Source organism: Penicillium alfredii (genome assembly GCF_028826965.1).
Source record: "Penicillium alfredii strain IBT 34128 chromosome Unknown utg000004l_segment0_segment0, whole genome shotgun sequence".
NCBI lineage: Eukaryota > Fungi > Ascomycota > Eurotiomycetes > Eurotiales > Aspergillaceae > Penicillium > Penicillium alfredii.
Genome location: NW_026622701.1, coordinates 4,452,306 through 4,470,514, shown reverse-complemented (window position 1 = coordinate 4,470,514; position 18,209 = coordinate 4,452,306). Strand labels below are relative to the sequence as shown.

Genomic DNA, 18,209 nt, shown 5'->3' with positions numbered 1-18,209 from the left:
ATGAGGCGAATTTGTTGATATGTACATATTCGATCTGGACTTACCTGCGAGCACGTACGTTTCATGATATAGCGAATCATTACTCTGATCAGTATAGTCCTTAATAATCACTGTAGAAAATCCAATGGTAGCAGAGTAATGCAGAAGAAGGGGAGGGGGATTAAAAAAAAAAAAGAAAAAGACGCTAAGAGCATCCTGGAACCTTGGAGTGTACCTCAAGAGATACGTCCAATCTAGGAACTCGACCATCAGCCCCTAGCTGTGCAATAGGGGAGTGTTTAATACTGTAGAAACATAGGGGAATAACCACCTTCCTGATTGGGAAGAAGCGTGCCAGATTAGTCACGTGATTATAGTACTCTGCCTCAGGCATGATATAGATATTCACTTCTACATATTACCTAGGGATCATTGACCAAGTCTTTGAATTTCTTGTCAGCTCCTCAGAGTGAATTCGGCCAAGTGAAACATCCTAGTGGAAGTTGGGCCATGGTGTGCAGTGGGATGGGGTAGTACTATGCTACACTTCGATCAAAGTAATTGAAAATAGAACAATGACCAGAACACTCAAGATAGGATCTTGGACTAGGGACTAAGGATAGTTGGGTATATATCCGTAGATAGTTCATCTGCGCCTGGTCGGCTGAAGGGACCGCTCGAGGCTGATTGTGTTCTCCCCGGCATCTCAACCCCATCAACATCCAAACCATGAGAAGAGCATTGTTGCCAATCTCCGTGTCCCCACAGCGTTGCCGATCATGTCTCATTCATTAGACGAGCCTCGAGCGGATTGAGCTAGTTTGTCGATGCATGTCAGGCCAACCGCAACGTGGACCGATGCATGAATCGTGTTCGGTTTGTCTTCGCATGTCTCGACTACACATGCATTGTATGCACTTGACAAGTCGCCACCATAGGCCAAGCACCCTATGCTGAGCCAAGAATCACCGAGAACAGATATGGGTTCGGCTAAGTTCACCGTTTCTTGGACATCGCATCCACTTCGTATTGCGCACCTCCCACGGTCCTACGGGCGGCAATTCCCCCCCCGACAGACGGCCGACGTGGGTCCAACTGGGCGTGGTGTGGCAGGTGGAGGCCACCAAACATTTGCGCTCTCCACTTGGCGCCGGAGCAGACGCGTTTTGTTGGCCATCGAACCGAACAGCCTTCAGCAAGAGGTTTTACTGTTTTCGTGAGGGCCAAGGTCGACATTCCCCGTTGAAACCCGCGAAATATAATGCGAAACATGATCATGATCATCCACATGAGAAGTCCCCATACATGCCTCGGATGTTATTGTCGAGACTTTTGACTTTGGTCTCCCCACACTCCAACCTCCAACCCGCGGTTGAGAAACGGTCTGGAGTTCGATGACCGTCTCTCCCGCGGCGTCGAGAAGAATCGATAGTTGGCTCCACTGACTATCTCAACTCACAAGCGTGGCGGATCCCGCAAAGTGGCAACCCCTAGTCGGGTCCATGCTACCTGCGTGCTGGGTTTCCTCAGGGCTGGTATTTGCGACACGAACAGCCCCCCGCCTTGGCGGACGGTCCTTGCCACGATGAGGGTCGTGCGTGACTGGGGTGTGGATTGAATTTTTTTTTTACTGTTATTTTTATTTTTTATCTCTCCTGTTCTCCTGATTCCCACTTGGATTGTTGTTTGGTGTCAATTCCGCTGGTGGAATATGCCCTCGCCAGCATCGGTCATGAATTGCAAGTGATTGACCCACTCATCAGTTGTCGAGTCAGTTAGTGCCGGGCTTTTCAACATGCAGCCGTTGGACGGGCGCAGCAAGGCGATCTTCATCGTCACGACGGTGTTCCTGGGGATCTCGTTCATTGCTGTGTGTCTGCGATGCTTCGTGCGTATCAAGATCGTCAAGGCCTTCGGCTGGGATGATGCCCTAATGGTGTTTGCCATGGTACGCAACCTAGCTTTTTTCTCTAGCAGGTACAATTGGGAAACTCACGATATATACCAGGCATTGAATGTCCTGTTCGCCCTATGCGGAATCACCGGCGCGCTATATGGAATCGGCCAAAAGACTTGGGATCTGCAGCAACGAGGCACAGCGGAAACCGCCATGTTTGTATGTTCATTCCGTTCTCTTCTAATCTATACACCTGTTTGCTTCGCCATGTGCCCAAAGCCTAAAGTACTGACAAACCTCAAGTGGTGGTGGCTTGGTCAAACCAGCTACGTCTGGGTATGCGCAGTCGCCAGAATCTCCATCGCAGTCGCCCTGCTCCGTCTCACCGTCGCCCGAGTGCATGCGATCATCCTATGGGCAGTCATCAGTGTGACAACAGTGATCGGCATAGTATTCTTCTTCATGCTCACGCTGCAATGCAACCCGGTCTCGTTCTTCTGGCAACGAATCCGCGTCGCCACCGATCCTACCGGCAATATCCATGGATCCTGCATGGATCTCGACAGGATCATCGCCATCGCCTATGTCTACAGTGTTACTGCGACGTGCTGTGATTTGACGCTGGGTCTCTTGCCCATCTTCTTGGTGTGGAATTTGCAGATGAACACGAGGACCAAGGTTGCGCTGGCGGGTATCTTGGGCATGGGATGCGTGTATGTCCTCTTTCTCTTTGGCTTTATATCAGTACTAATTTCTAGTAGTGCTGGCGCTGCAGTTATCATCCGGATCCCATATCTGCATGATTACAAGAACCACGATTTCCTATGTGAGTGTCACTTATTATCCCTATACACCTTACCGCTCACTCCCCCAAAGCCAAAGCCAACAACTAATTTAACAACCAAATAGACGCAACAGCCAACATCTCGATCTGGTCCAACGTCGAAGCAAGCCTCGGCATCGCAGCAGGAAGCCTCGTAACCCTGCGCCCGTTATTTCGCTGGTTCCGCGACCCAAGCAATAGAGACACGCGCAGCCGCCGCACCGGCGGCAGCGTGCCACTCTCAAGTGTGAGCGGCCGCTCCGACCCGTCGGGCCCGCAGTTCTGGCGGCCAGACCTCGACCCGGAGCATTCGCACGCCATGGTGACTACCGTGCATACACCGGCAACCCCCCGGGGCGGCAGCCGGACTAGTAGTCAGGAGGATCTGAATCCGAAGCATGGGACGTTCTTTGCTGGGGTGAATGTGCAGAAGACGTTTTATGTTTCGGCGGATGTGGCGGAGCGATGACACCTTTCTATGTATTCCACATTTGTGGTCTGTGTTTACAATTGTACTGGTATTCATAGAAGTAAAATATATCTACATTAACTGGGATATGTATGATTTGTATATCCTTTTTTTCTATGTTTCTGTACTACGAACACGTGGGGTCCATGTGGCTGCGTTTAAAAGTACAGTACCTGCAGCCACGATCCTTAGGCTTGTACTACGTGCAGCCCACGCGAGACCCTCGATTCTTATTTCTTACGGGTTTGTTTATTGTCCTTCGAGCAAGATAGATATAACACAGACTATATAGATCGATTGAGGTAAATCCAAAGCCATTCATTATACATACCCAGAACCGCCCAAACGCCCGATGCTATGCACATATCATCGTGAGGTGAGGTGCTACAAAACGCCCGCCAAACATCCCGACACAAGGAAAGAAACAAGGAAAAGCAAGATAAGACGACAAGAGATACGCCGTGAATCTGCGCAGGACGAACAGAAGTAGAGAAAAGAATAAGAGGGAGAAATAACAAGAAACAGCTCGAGTATAGAATCATGCACTCGACTGCAGACTCCCAGTATAGACACCCTCGAAATCCAGGGTGGAGAGCATCCCATTGACGCGGTCGATCTCGCGACTGAGATCTTCAACGTTCATGGCGAGACTGCTCACTTCGTCGAACTTGCGTCGCCGGTTGGCATCGGCAATCATCTCAGACACGAAGAATTTCTGCTCTTCCAGCACGATCAGCCGGTCGCGGAGAGACTTCTCTTCAGCTTCCAAGGCTGAAACTGCGCTGCTCGTGTCACTGGCAAGACTGCTGTTGCTCCCGCTGGCGGTAACACTATTATACTTGATCGATGCGAGCGCGGATTCTGACGGCCGGGCCGAGGACCCGTTCACCGGAGTGTTTGGGGAGTTGGTTCGGCTGGACACTCGGTCCACCGAGGGGGTGGCGTGCTTGAGAACCTTGGGAAGGGATTTCAATGGAAGCATATGGAGATGGAGGAAGTTGCTGGCTTGCTGATATATAGCTTTCTGTAATCGCAATTGGGTGGGAGACTTGGTGGGCATGTCACGGATGCGCCGCGCTGCAACGTCATATTGGGCAAACGAGTCCATAAGCCGCTTGCGCACCTTGGATGCATCTGCGATTTGCGCCGAGGATGGTGGTCGCTTCGGGTCTCTGTATAGTAGCATACATTAGTAAAAGGATGAATGAATGATAAAAGACAATCGAACATACTGCAAAGCGGCCAAAAGTTTCTGAAACTTCGGTAGGTGTAGACGGATCCCCCTCTCGAACTGAACCAAATTCTCGTACCCCCTGACCTCCGGGGGCTTGCGTGTGATGTCGGCTTTGAAGTCTCGTCGATCGAACAGGGTGGCCTTGCAGTCTTTGCAGAGTCTCACATCCACATTAATGAACTCGTCCGTACTGGACTTCTCCGTCGAAGCTTTCGAGACAGGTGCGACACTTAGCCCAACCTCGCTGGAGCATCCCGTGCTGGAATCACCGCAGACAACCCGCCCGCAAGTCCTACAATGGTGTCTCCGAAATGAATAGCCCGAGAAGTCTTGCTGGCAGAATGGACACCGCGAAACACTAGCGTCATCCTCCCAACTGACAATGGTCTGCTCTAGAGCTTTCCGCTGATCGTTCTGCCATGTGATGGGCCACAGCTTGGTTGCACCAGGCTGAATTTGGTCCGGCGGTAAAATAGCTAAACGTTGGGTCAGGCGTGTCAACCGTTTCTCCAGGCGAGAAACTTCGAGGAAATCCTTGTCGACAGTTTGTTTCCTGATAGCTTTGAAAGCATCTGTTTGATTCCTCGTGGCACCTATTCCCTGTTAGTATTGCTCGCAAATAAACCCTCGAGGAAATTCTCACCATTATGGTCATTGTAGCCCTCTCTAGACTTATAGCAGGTTTCACAAACTCGGGCCCATATGCCTCGCACGGGCTCGTGCTGCGCCGACCGCGATAGCTTCATCTGGTACATGGTGTGCTCCTCGCAAAAGAGCTTCCCGCACTTCCGACAGTTCACACACCCGTTGGTAGCATTGAGCCGCTGTCCGCACGACGGCTCCAGACAGACATCGTAAAGACAAGCGGGCTGCCAGTGTTCCTTTGTGATGAGGTCTTCGGGTTCTAATAGCTTCGGCGGTTCCGGCGCCCCGACATGGGCTGCGAGGGGGCGACTGGGAAGAGTCGACGGAGTTTGATTTTCATTCGATTCGAACACGTCCAAGCCTTTCAGTTTCTGGTTCAAGACTGCCAGAGGCTGGAACCGTCTCGCCTTTTCCATTTGCACCTTGAACCAGTCCTTGACTTCATCTTGCCGATCGTCTTCGAGGTTCTGATGGAGGTCGTCGAGGTGTCTGTGGCGATTGAGTTAACCATGAATGCACGGATTTGGGGCGTTAGACGGTCGGAAAGTACCTATTGAGCTGTAGCAAAGTCACCTGTTACCAAGTAAGCATGATATCATTCGACATTTCAAGAGCATAGGGGGGGGGACGAGCGTACCATCTCCTCGCTGCAGATCGGACAGGAGAGCTGAGCTCCGGGCGCGGCCGGCGGCGCCGAAATCGAGGTATCGCCATTCTCCAGGGAGATGCGCGAGGTGAGATCCTGTGTTTCTGCAGAGAACTGAGATGCAGATGCCTGTGAGCTGAGCGATACGCTGCTGGTAGTCGGCGAAAGCACCCTTGGCTTGGGTTGCGGGGACGGAGCGGACGCGAGAGCGCTCGGAGTGCCCAAAACACGACCTCCTCCCAGCGTCCTCCGGGACATGATTACGGGGACATGAGATGGGGAGGAACTAGCTCAGCCCAACATCAGTTGGCTGCTCAAATCGGGGCGCCCGGGAGGGGAACAGGATGATCGGAGAAAGGGCCACTGCTGATGCGGTGGAGGTCAGCCTCGTTAGTGCCTCAGGCAGAACAACTAAACTAGCCCTACAGGAATTAATTGCCTTGGCACGAACTAGTTTCTAGGGAGATATTGGGATAGTAGAAGACATAGAAAATGGTATTTGCATTTAATAAATATATCCAGAGTTAGAGTTAGCATAGAATATTCAGGTTGGGCCAAACACGGCCGAGTATAAACAAACGATCTTACATCGTCCCCAATGGCCCACTCAAGTATACCAACTCGGGGTCGGGGTCTCGTCGAGCAAGAAGAACCGCCCCAGTTCCGACTCCTTGTAAGACACAGGATCATGCAAGGTGTGGGTGCGCACATCCTTCCAGTACTGGTCGAGCCCGTACTTCTCCGCCGTGGATCTCGCGCCGGTGACTTCGAACACACCGGCGGTCACCTCCAATGCAGAATGCGTTGCTGTGACCTTGACACTGGCCACCCATTCGGCTACCTCTCCACGGTATCGGGCGGTGATATCGCGTTTTTCTCCATGATTTCGGTACAGATCGGCCAGCTCCTTGGCGGCCCGGTCTGCCAGCGAGTCGGCGGCACGCAGCGACGCGAAGAACTTGCCGTAGCGAGCCAAGACATAATGCTCATCGGTGGCACTAGGCTGGGGATGCAGAGCGAATGGCCACGGGCGCGTCTGGGTCTTGGTGTAATGACGTGCGGTGCGAAGTGCGCCATGGGCAATGCCAATGTAGAAATTGGAGAAGACAAGCTGGATGCTGGGCAAGAGGAGCGTTGCCCATGGTGTCTGCAGTGTCTCTGGAATAGGCGCCTTGGTCTCCTTTGACCATCCCAGGGCATCTTCCCACGGGATTGGCACGTTTTCGATTTTCACAGAACCGGATTCGGTCAGACGAAGCCCGATGTTGTTCCAGTTGTGAGAGAAGATAATCCCCGGTTGCTTGGTAGGGACAAGCGCAAAGATATGGCCCTCAGTGCCTTCGTACACACCCTCCAACACGGTGAGGTCGGAGATTACGCCACCCGTGTTGAAGTTCTTAAAGCCATTGAATACAAGACCATCGCCTGTAGGTGCCGGGCTGACGCGACTGTCGTTGTCCCGAGGGTTGACGGCGCCTGCAGTGCCTCGTTAGTGTCTGAAAGAAAATACAAATTGCTGTGTGATTCGTACCACCGACAAAGTAATTGTTCTCAATGATGAGCTTCTCTGTACGCTCCTGCTGCTCCTTGGTACCGACGATGCGTGCCGTAATCGACCACAGGAGGTGGTATCCAAGCAACATGCCAAGTGATCTGTGTAAGTCAAGTCAGCGAGGTGGTTCAGTACTATCAATTTCAAAGGGGCAAGCCAACCCATCGCCTGCAGCAACTTCTCGGATTACCCTGTATCCAACCTCCCAGCTCTGTCCACCGCCGCCGTACTTGACATTGCCCAGGACTTTGGTCAGGCCAGCACGCTTCAGGAGCTCAACCTCCGCCTGCGGGGTCTTCTGCTCCTTGTTTCGCGCAGCGCGATCTTGCTCGAGAATTTCAGCAACCTTCTCCGCTCGCTCGATCCATGCAGCGGCGGAGTCCGGCTGTCCCTGAGCCGCAAAGGCATCATAGTGGGGCTGATAAACCGACGGGTCTGAAGCAGGAGGAGCGGGGTTGGGAGTAGATGTTGCCATAATGTTTCTTCAATTCAGAGAGAGCTATGGGAGAAGTGAGTGTGGAATGTCGAGACTGTGGACGAAAGGCCGGCTTTATATTCTTCGGTCCATCGTTGGCAATGACACCATTGCGAACTGTGTGTGCGAACATGGTCACACCTGACCTCGACTGTTTGAGCGATAGGCAGATCACGATCGCCATTATCAGCCTTTGCGCCTCAGCTCTAAGGGGGCGAGCATCGTGGACGAAGGTTGAAGGCGTCAGCTTTCGCCAGTTACAGCTAGAGAAACACGAATGAGGGGCTGGCGATGTGACTTACGCACAAATCACACAATCGAATATCAAGAGTCGGCCGAGAACATGAGGGGTAGATATTGAAGATAGACGAGATAGAATAATCCACTTTTTGGGGGGTTGTGAGGTGCAAATAGTTCGATGACGAAAGATGGAGGGGAATTGACGAGTCCGCTGGACTGCCGCATACTTCTATACCTTTGTGTTTCAGATTAAGCTTAAACTCATACTTCCTCATACTTCCAGCATACAACACTTAGAAATAACTATGAAGCTGTTCACTTGTATGCTTGGAGTAACGAGCGTATGTTTCTATGATCGCTAAAAAACATGACACTGAAATCGCTTTTTTTGGGTGGTCTGGTCGACCTCCAATTTTTTTATTCTTTTTTATTTCTTTTTTTGTTGTTTTTTTTTTTATTTCTTTCCCCCTTTTTTTCGTTAATCTCTATGTACTTTTTCTTTATACATGCTTCATCAACTTATATCTCTCTATGCACAAGTTTCAGCCCAAACCCAATGCAAATCCTCCTTGTTGCCAGTACACACTCTACCTCTCATAATCACGGTGGTAGCTGGTACCGGTGTTGGGGTTGTCATACTCGCGATGGACGCGAGTAGTTCCGTCGTCACGTCGGTCAACGTCGCGGTGTCGATAGGTGCTGCTGGGATCGACTCGCTCACGGTGATGGCGGCGCGAGCCGTCGGTGCGGTAGTCGAGGTGCTGGTCGTAGGCACCAGTGCTGGGGTCATAAGCCGTGGTGCCGTAGCCGGTATCATAGGTGGTACCGTAGTTGGTGCCGGTGGTGTCGGTGCCATAGCCCGTCGTGCCGTAGCCGGTTGTGCCATAGCCGGTTGTACCATAGCCGGTAGTGCCGTAGCCCGTCGTGCCGGTGGTGTCATAGGTGGTCCCCGTGGTATCGTACGTGGTACCGTAGGTGGAATCTCCGTAGCGGCGGTCAGTCATGTTGGCAATGATATTTTCGACTTCCTCGGAAGCTGCAAAGAGAGATACAAGATGCCGGTTGTTTTCGAATTTTTTTCGTGTGTCTTTGTACACGGTGGTGGAAGGGAAGAGTCAGCCTGTTCCGGATAATACAAGAATCTGATCTTAGGGAAAAAAGCTTCGTTGGAATGCAAAATTCCCCGGATTTTTATATTGGGCACCCGTGGCGTTGGCCATATCACACCAGAATGACTCCGTCCTGACATCACCCGGCCCTTCGAGAAAAGAAAAATCGCCCATGAGGCAAGGCGACTGGCTGGAATGGACTCGAGAGGCGGGGGGTTGTGGGTAATGGAATGCCTGCTGATTGCTTGATTTTCCTGGGGATATGGTTCCAGGCTATTGCCTCGGGAGGCGGATGATGTTACTCGCTATTTCTTTAGAAGGCGTGGATGTTTCTACCACTCGGGGAATGGCTGGGTATACACCCTCACTGGCGGAAATAAGAACTTCGTCTGTCGAAGATAATAGAAGACCTAAGATAAGCGAAATTATATTATTATAATGATGATATTCATTTTAATCATAATATATATATAGATAGATAGATAGATGCTCCTTAAAAAGAAGCAAAAAAGGTGTAGCATGTCCTGGTTTTGATCCAGGGACCTGGTCCAGTTAGGGTTATGCTAAAACACATGAACTGGGGAGAGAGATGCGTACCTCGGGGTTATGGGCCCAGCGCCTTTTCTGCTGGGCCAACATACTGTGACTGAATGAGATATCTTTGGTGTAATTTGTAGGGAGAGTCCGTTGAGCTCGTCATAGTTTAGGTACCTGGTAAACTATGTAGATCAATACTGTATGTGAAGTATCTCCACATCGCTAGGACCCACCAAGGGTCTGTCTCTATCTATCTGCCTCTATATTTATATCGCTGTCTCTGCGGGAGAAACAAGAGTACAAGAAATATGAATTTACAAAAACAAAAACAAACGTAATGGACTTGGAAGGCATCGATTCCTTCTACCAGTCTAGACTACCTAGTATAACACCATGCCTAGGCGAATTTGAATTATCCTATGTTTACAAACCCTCTTGATCCCATGTGGATACCATTCTTTTTCAAATTTAGCTCTCCTTGCCCAGTGGTGCCAACGAGTCCAACAGGAATTCGCTGGCGTTCATTAAATCTGTGCTGCCGTATACCACTCTGCGCCGGGGCCCAGGTGCGCCGCCACCCGGACGAGGGGCCGGTGCGATCCCGTCAGCGCCCACTTGGCCACTGACCCGGCGGACCCAGTCCTGCAAGTTACCGTACTCGTCCATGCTGCCACCGCCGACAGTGAAAACAATGGCCTCGTTGAAGGCCTGGCGACGCTGCCCAAAGCTGGCGCCTGTGCCGGGCCCTGCACCGCCCATCGTACCGGGCATCTGGGTGTTTCGCGATGAAGCCGCTGGCGGCATGGCACCACGCGCGTTGGCGCTCCGAGGATCGAAGTAGAGGTAGTTCTCAGTCTTGGCGATGGCGGAGCTGGAGGCGGCCGACGGGTCCATGATAGACTCGGTGATCTTGGTCACAGTCAGATCTTTGTTTGCCGGCAGGAAATTCTTGACGCCAGAGATGAGCGAGTCAAAGTTGGCACCCAGCGAGCCCGAAGTAATCCGATCCGTCAGACGGTTGGATAGCGACGAGAATCCACGGAACAGGTCAGATGATTGGGGCTCGGGGGCTGCCGTGGTCATCATTGTCATCCGGGTGATCTCGCGCACTTGCCGCACATAAGCCAGAGAGGTGACATCAGGCACGCCGGCTTTAGTGAGCGCCTCCTCACACTGAGCCATCTCTGTGCGGTTCAGCTCGGTCTCAGTGCTGAGGAACCAGATGATAAACAGGCGCAGCTTGTCCCACGGGTTGTTGCCCTTGGCAGGGTCCCCAATGAGCTCCAAGACCTGCGCCTTGGTTTGTTTGGTGATGTTCTCTTCCAGCTCGAAGAAATTATCCAACTGTCGGTCCTTGATACCCTTGAGCAGGGCCGTAGCAATGTTCATATGCATGTCAAGGATCGTCTTGCGCTCCCGCAACTCTGGAAGCAAAGTAATTGCCGCCTTGAGGTGCTGCGCCGAGGCGCTGGTATCGTTTTGCAGGTCTTCAATCGAAGAAGCACCTGTTTTCTTGGTGATGTCATTCGCATCCTCCTTGTACCGTGTGAGCTCAGCATCGATGTTTTCGGCAACCTGGGGGAATGGGGCCCCTGCGTTGCGTTGCCAAAAGAAGTCGTTACTATTCACGTCGTACGACTTCTTGGAGGCTTTAGTCGAGTCCTGCTCATCTGCAGCGTCCAGAGTGATGCGGTTCAAGCGCATCTGAAGAACATCCTGAACCAGTGACTGATAAGTCCAAGAGTGCGAGAGCATCGGTACGAGGTCGACATTTCGGTCCATAATGATCAACACGGGTCGCGACGACGGTACGCCCGGCAAGGCTTTCTGGCTGCCAGAGAAAAGGTTGTCTTTGGAATTGAGAATGTGGTCGCGCAGTTTTCGGTCCAATTTGGTGGCAATCAACTCTGCCGCTCCCCCTTCGGACATCGAATAATGGGGATAGTGCCTATTAAGAGTTAGTTGTTGTGTATCCTGGTGGCCTGAAGTGTATTATACTGACCCATAGTCACGCTCACACTGAACAGCCCGCTCACCACCCTATCGACAATCTCATCCAGATCTTCATCACTCGTCTTCGGGCTGTTGATCTTGTAGTACGCATCATTCCCGAGCCCCAAGCTAAAAAGGTCCGGCTCCGCAACGATAAAATTCAGGTACTGATCGAACACCTGCGCGATGTGGTCCGATGCGCCGGAAGAGGCTATTTGGGATGCGAAATCCTCCAGGAGCGGCCGAGGGACCGAGGATAAGAAGTTCACGTGGGCTGGGGAGTAGAGCCCGTGAGAAAGATCATTGGTGATCGCCTGGATGTTTGTAGGTGAGGGCTCGACCAGGTAGACAACGGGGACATCGGGTATCGGGTATCTTTGCGCGTTGATATTTCTGGATACATCTTGGCGTTAGCGGGTGATCAAGGTGCCCGGGAGAGCGCTTCAGATCGCACAGATGAATAGTGATCCCCCATGCTCGAAGGTCATTGACTCGTAGAACACTGCTGATGACATCACGGCCCATGTTGTCGAAGACCAGCACTTTCCAGATCGGATCACCATCTTCGTTCAAGATCGGAGTCGAGTGTGAGACGAGGCTGCCCTGCGCAGCCGGGTCGAAGGAAGAGTCTTCGGCGGGTCGTGGGTCATGGTTGAGGTTGAGGAGCTTTTGAATAGACACTAGAAGCTATATCAGTTCGAAAGGCTCCCCGGACCAAAGAGAATCTGCTATTCACATACCGACCTGTCGGTCCCGGAGGGACGTGGGATGCGACGCCATGGCAGAGCTGGCACCGCGAGCTGTGGAATTGGAGAAACTCTCAGCGTACAGCCCACTTCACTTGGAATTGCACTCAGAATAATGAAGGGCGATCTCTCTGGTCAGCTCAATGATGAAGCACTGTTGACATCCTTTCCCTCTCGCTCTATTGCTCCACCTGGCATCCCGTCCACTTGGACTGGCTGACATAAGAGTGCAAACCTAGCAAACAGTCAACATCACATGAATTCCACCTTGTTGAAGGGAATACCGTAATTTACATTATTTACGTACGTGTCCTTCAATGAAAGCCCTTCTCACAAAGACAATGATGGTAAGGTACCAAACTACCAGCTTAACCGCCAGGCAGCTTTTTGTCCCCCTTCCACCTCACCTCTCTCATTCCTCCATCACATTTCACCACTTCCCCTTCCCTATTCCCTTATTTTTCTTCTGTAAAGCGAATTGCTATGACGCTAGGGTGACCATTTAATGAGAGCCGTTCTCTCTGACTCATCGAGGCCTTTTTCACAAAGGCAGGCTTAAATTCAGGGAAGGGGACGCGAAAAAGCTCTGCAGGGGCACTAGTGCGCGGATCAAAGATACAAGTCAAGAAAGGCACAAGCCAGAGAAGCTTCTCAGGATATTTGATGACCTTGAGGGAAATCCCTATTATACTGCGGTGTATTCGCAACGACAGAGCATTCGTCATTAAGTGCAAGGCCAAGGACGACGCCATCTGGACGTGCCTCGGGAAGAAGGATCGGTGCCTAAGGCACACATTAATCACTTCAAAAGAAATTACCTGCAAAAATTGTTGAATTGCTCTCCTTTTCTCAGGTACGGACTGTACTCATACTACACCTCTCCAATCCTGTGTTAGGCACGTATGGAGATCTTTTGTTCTCCCCTGCTTACCCACGCTCTTTTAATTCTTCAGACCTTCCTTCCAACTCTGTTTTGCTTCTACCCAATCAGATCTCGAATCCGCTCCCCCGCACCTGACCCCGGAAAGAGTTAATCCGTCGCCGGTCCCGAAAAGGAAAGCACCAGAAACCAAGGCGGTGAAGGGAGGTAGTTGACGGTCAACACACGTGATACTGTGGACGCGCTGAGTAGCCTAGAGAGAAAAAGAGTGTCGGAGTCAGCATGGAGCAGTCCTCGGCTCAGAACCCGATGCCAGGTCTGCCCCATGGTGCGACGACTCAGGGGTCGCTTCCCCCGGAATACTGGAATGGTCTCGATTCAATCTATGCTGGTGACCCGCAGTTTCCACAGTCATCTCAGCAGCCGCAGGGACCGCCCTCTCAGCAAACACCGCTGGGGATAGGGTGGGATCATCCAGTGTTCCAGCAGCAACAGCGTGATCAAGTTACTCCTCAGCCTGAGCAAAATCATGGCATCTACTCTGTTCCTCAATCATGGCAGCCGAATCCACTGCATCAGCCTCCACAACGCTATGGAGTGCCATCGCAGTATCAAACACCGTCGCAAGTCCCTCAATTTCAACAAAGCCAGATGAATTTCGATTCTCGTCCCCTGACTCCGTCCGAGACTTCACCGTTTCCGGCATACTCTTACCAGCCAAACTCCTTCCATCCCCAACAGCTCTCAGTACAGGATACCTTCCCCGAGCCGTTTGGCCAGCAGAACGTCCCTTCACAGCCTCAGCAGCCTGTCGAGTATCAGCCTGCTTCTTCCCAGTCCTCGATCTCTCAATACCCGATTCCTCCAAGTTATCCCCCAGGGCTGCTGGTAGGCTGAACATTGGACAATGGTTTGATAGGATATTGGGCTAACTTGTGACAGCAAAATACCATTGACCTCACGAACGACTACCCTGAAGCCGAACCTGGCGTACCCCACCACCAGACCATCAACCCCCAATACCTTGATTCCGCCCCTCAAAACTCCACTGAGCAGCATCCATCCTTATCGAACAACTTTCTCTATGGAATTCCTGCCGGATTCGACAGGCCAGATAACGGAAAGTAAGCATTTCGTCACTGCGAAGACGCTCTTGGCGGAAGATTTCCCTTGACTCACTTGTATTAGGATGTTTGATTACTACCAACACAATTTATCGGTTCAACCGCAGATAGCCCAAGCTGTGGGTGCGGTGGTTCCCAGCCTTGGTAAGCTTTTGATTGAGGTTTGGCCATTTGAATCGTATTCTGACTCAAGTAGGAGCAAATGCTACTAGAATCACTGAGTTTCCTCAGCCTCAGGTTGTCATGCCAACAGGCAAGAAGGCCACTACTAAAAAGCCGACTCAGACGAAAAAGGCCGGTACGAAAGCGCCGAGGAAAGCCCAGGCGCAGTCAGACAGCGATAGCTCCGAGGACTCTGATCTTGAGATCGAAGCTCCTGATGAGCCATCTCCCATCCCCGCAACTCGCCCAACCGAGCCCGCTGCCGCCGCCGAATTCGACACGCTCCACGCCGTGTGGTCTCCGCGAAATAAGCGCCCCAGTGTGGAGAAAGTCAAGAATGCTCTGGTTGCGTTCAAGGACGTTATCAAAGCTCTCAGAGATTCGTGGAAGGAGCAAGTTCAAGCGATGAAGCTAGCTGAGAATCAGGGCAACAATGACAAGGCAACTCAACTGAAGCAAAATGTTGCTCTTCAACGGCACATCATGGACAAGATCGTGACTACCGCCTTGGCCATGGGCCATCCCAGGATCGTCGAGAAGTATGTTCATCCTATTCGTCATTACCCCACCAACCAAGCATCCGGTTTCCGAAGCCATAGATGTTGGAAGCAAAATGGGAGCTTTGCCCACGCAAACCGCTTCGTGTGGTCGTGGATCATAAAATTCTCGATATGGCTAGAAGTAAGGGCTATCGCTCAGCGCTCCGGTGTTAAAGCATCCGTTTGGTACTTCCAAATGGATGTGGCCCGGGATTGCGCTGAGAGACAGGCCCCGAAAAGACAAGAGAGTCCCAATCATAGGAACCTCCAGATATGCTGTAGCGAGATATCTGCGAGATTCGATGAGGGGATATTACTCCTTGCCAGGGCCTGGTCGTGCTTTGCACCCTATTAGAAAGCTTTCCTCCAAAAGACCTGAACTATTCCCATTGCATGTTGAACTTTCTGGTATCAAATGGCTAACTCTCAATGGTGTAGGCTGGGAGAACATCCCATGGCCCTGGCAGCCATCTACTCCTTCCTAGCAGATCGTTTCCAGGCTGCTGATTTCGAAGCTGCTTTGACCATGAACATTCTCAAGGTGAGCAAACCCGCATCAATTGTCTCATTTGGCATGACAGACCATTAACACAAATAATCCAGCTCCTTGCTCGTTTCAGCACCGTGGATGAGGAACTGCTGCAAAAAACGAACATAGCCAAGCTGCTCCCGAAATTCATGAAGAAGGGCGGGCAGCCAGTGAAGGACCTTGCACAGAAGATTCTTGACAATGCTGTGGCCTCGACGAAGCGGAAGCAGAGCAATGGAAAATCTAACGGTTCACCTATGCCTGCAGAGTCCGGCCCTGTAGATTCCAAGGGCGAGGTCGCTGGATCAAAACGACCTCGCGAGGGCGAGGGCAACCAGCCTGCGACCAAGCGTATGGTTGTTGCCGGCGCCAAGGACACGAATAAACCCTCGAGTAATGGTCCGGCCAAGCGCTTAGCAGATGGTGCTCAGAATGGCAAGGCAACTGGTGCAACAGCTCCACGTCCCAAAGCCAACATTATCGCTCCCAAGCCCACGAGTCTCTTCGGTAGTCTTAGCTCAGCGTCCAAGAGACCTGGGACAACAAACGCAGAGAGGGCTGCTGCTGCCGCCTCAAAGCCCACGTATGTGCTCCCTGTTTCGCCTATACGCAGCCTTGTCACTAATCTTTTTCTCTCTCACATCTAGTCCCGCGGAAAAGAAGGAGAAAGCAGCACCACCTCCGAAGCCTGCGTTCTCGTTTGGTGATATCATGGCCGATCTCAACAAGCCAAAGGAGCCTGTTTCCACAGAGCCTGCTGAGGATCAACCCCCAGAAACGGAAGAAGAGCGGCAAAAGAGACTGCGTAAGGAAGAACGACGCAAGCTTCGCGTCAGCTGGAAGCCCGACGATTCTCTTACCGAAGTCCGACTGTTCACTCACGACCCCGATGAGGAACTGGGCCCTGGCGATGGGTCATTGCGTGGCGCAGGTGATGTCAAGGGCGAGGGCAGTGTGCTCAAACTCCACAAGGACTTGGATGAACTCGAAGAAGATGATCTCGGAGGTATTCGAGAGACCAGCCTCCGAGATTACCAGGACCTTTCGGGTATGTTACTCACCACTGCTCGTGTTGAACAGCAAACTAACAAAATACAGAAATTGCCTTTGAGGCGGAATATCTCAAAGGAGCCAACTTCATTAAACGTGGAGGTACACAGCAGCCTACAAGTCCAGAAAAAGAGGCTCAGGACCACCGGGAATCCACCACTCTTATGGTGTTCTACTCGTCGCCGGCCGATGTGCCTCCCTCACCGAAGGAGCCGCCTGCCCCGGATCCCGACGAGGTGGTGCCTGATGAGGTTCCCTTTGGCGAACTGCCTGATGATCTCAAAGTATGTTTCATCTTCAATGGAATTTCAGGTATTGAGTGTTGATCACTAATATCGGGTGCTACAGGCGCGTCAGGAACGTTACTTCTCCATGGTTAACCCCATACCTCCAGCTCCCCCGCAACCGAATCCAACAAGCAATGGATTTGACATTTCCAATTTACTCAAGATCATCCAGGGGGCACCTGGGCAGCAGCAGCAGCAACAGCAACCTGTAGCCCCACCACAAGCTCCCCAGCATCCCCCGACATCTGATCTTGAGCGCACGATCAGTATGTTCCGGCAACATCAAACTCAGGCCCCGGCACCTCCGATTCCGCAGATGCCCGTGTCCCAACCGCCATCCCAACCACCCGCTGGGCAAGGCGTTGACTTCCAAGGGATTTTGAACGTCATGATGCAGATGCAGCAGGCACCTGGAATGCTTCAGCCTCAACAATCGCAGCCGGCAATGCCACCCAATCTCGGGGCTATGTTCTCACAATTCATGCCTCAGAATCAGCAAGGGGCATCACAACAAGGGTTCGATTATGAAGACCCTGAACGCAAGCGAATGCGCGAGAGCGCGTATAATGACGACAAGTTTGAGGGATCCTGGAGCCGTCAGAAGCGGACCAAAGCCAACGATCCCAAACCTGTATGTGGTCTTCCAGTCAACTATTTATTTAAAGGGAACCAGAAACTAATCTTTAACAAAACAACAGTACAAGGTCGGGCTCGTTGCTTGCAAGTTCTGGGCCGAAGGAAAGTGCAGAAAGGGCGACAATTGCACTTTCCGGCACGATACGTGAAACATCCCCTTCTCCAAGCCTGTCCAGGTGGTGGCTCGATGAGTCCGTCTCTAACCGATACACTCTCGTTGTTTCCTTTGTGATATGACGCTTTCTCTTTCCTTCTCGTGTCGATTTACATCACTCTCTTGTTGTATGTCATGCTCGATCATGGCGATGCATTTCTCACTAGAGACAGAAAGAAAGAGCAAGCTCTTTTCTAGCGGATATCCATGGCGTTTATTCGTGGCGAGTTTCGTAGCCTCGGTCTCTGTTTTCGTGCTTTGCAAAGCACTTGTGCATGGCCGTCGAAAGCACAGGAGCTCTCTTTGTTCTGTCATTTCCTCTTCCCCCTTTCTTTCTATTTTCCCCATTGATGTTGTCCTTTGTTTCCTCGGTTGGTGGTTGCATTTCACAGGGATTGACGACTCGGAGATCACTTACGGCGCATTTCTTTTTCTGACAAAATGTACATTAAAGATATCCATTATCTCCTCGGCTGGTTGAACACATAATGCATTATTCTTTTC

General features: G+C 51.6%; 6 protein-coding genes across 6 annotated transcripts; 2 read left to right on the top strand and 4 right to left on the bottom strand.

Moving 5' to 3' along the window:
- Positions 1-1,774: 1,774 nt before the first annotated feature.
- Positions 1,775-3,168, top strand: NUU61_003371 (uncharacterized protein; the record flags this gene model as incomplete). The annotated part of the gene is made up of 5 exons (XM_056653953.1): positions 1,775-1,927; positions 1,988-2,095; positions 2,180-2,589; positions 2,638-2,702; positions 2,786-3,168. 5 exons carry the CDS (start codon positions 1,775-1,777, stop codon positions 3,166-3,168), a joined length of 1,119 nt encoding a protein of 372 aa, XP_056515020.1.
- Positions 3,169-3,706: 538 nt separating this feature from the next.
- Positions 3,707-5,951, bottom strand: NUU61_003370 (uncharacterized protein; the record flags this gene model as incomplete). The annotated part of the gene is made up of 4 exons (XM_056653952.1): positions 3,707-4,330; positions 4,397-4,878; positions 5,046-5,536; positions 5,677-5,951. 4 exons carry the CDS (start codon positions 5,949-5,951, stop codon positions 3,707-3,709), a joined length of 1,872 nt encoding a protein of 623 aa, XP_056515019.1.
- Positions 5,952-6,300: 349 nt separating this feature from the next.
- Positions 6,301-7,720, bottom strand: NUU61_003369 (uncharacterized protein; the record flags this gene model as incomplete). The annotated part of the gene is made up of 3 exons (XM_056653951.1): positions 6,301-7,169; positions 7,225-7,346; positions 7,407-7,720. The coding sequence occupies 3 exons, from the start codon at positions 7,718-7,720 to the stop codon at positions 6,301-6,303; spliced, it is 1,305 nt and encodes a 434-aa protein (XP_056515018.1).
- An 827-nt stretch (positions 7,721-8,547) lies between these two features.
- Positions 8,548-8,964, bottom strand: NUU61_003368 (uncharacterized protein; the record flags this gene model as incomplete). The annotated part of the gene is made up of 1 exon (XM_056653950.1): positions 8,548-8,964. The coding sequence occupies one exon, from the start codon at positions 8,962-8,964 to the stop codon at positions 8,548-8,550; it is 417 nt and encodes a 138-aa protein (XP_056515017.1).
- Positions 8,965-10,074: 1,110 nt separating this feature from the next.
- On the bottom strand, positions 10,075-12,378 carry sly1 (syntaxin-binding protein; the record flags this gene model as incomplete). The annotated part of the gene is made up of 4 exons (XM_056653949.1): positions 10,075-11,554; positions 11,605-11,991; positions 12,053-12,278; positions 12,339-12,378. 4 exons carry the CDS (start codon positions 12,376-12,378, stop codon positions 10,075-10,077), a joined length of 2,133 nt encoding a protein of 710 aa, XP_056515016.1.
- Positions 12,379-13,506: 1,128 nt separating this feature from the next.
- On the top strand, positions 13,507-17,700 carry NUU61_003366 (uncharacterized protein; the record flags this gene model as incomplete). Its single annotated transcript, XM_056653948.1, has 10 exons — positions 13,507-14,112; positions 14,167-14,348; positions 14,413-14,492; positions 14,545-15,049; positions 15,488-15,590; positions 15,653-16,161; positions 16,226-16,626; positions 16,677-16,912; positions 16,977-17,546; positions 17,614-17,700. 10 exons carry the CDS (start codon positions 13,507-13,509, stop codon positions 17,698-17,700), a joined length of 3,279 nt encoding a protein of 1,092 aa, XP_056515015.1.
- Between the last annotated feature and the right edge of the window lie 509 nt (positions 17,701-18,209).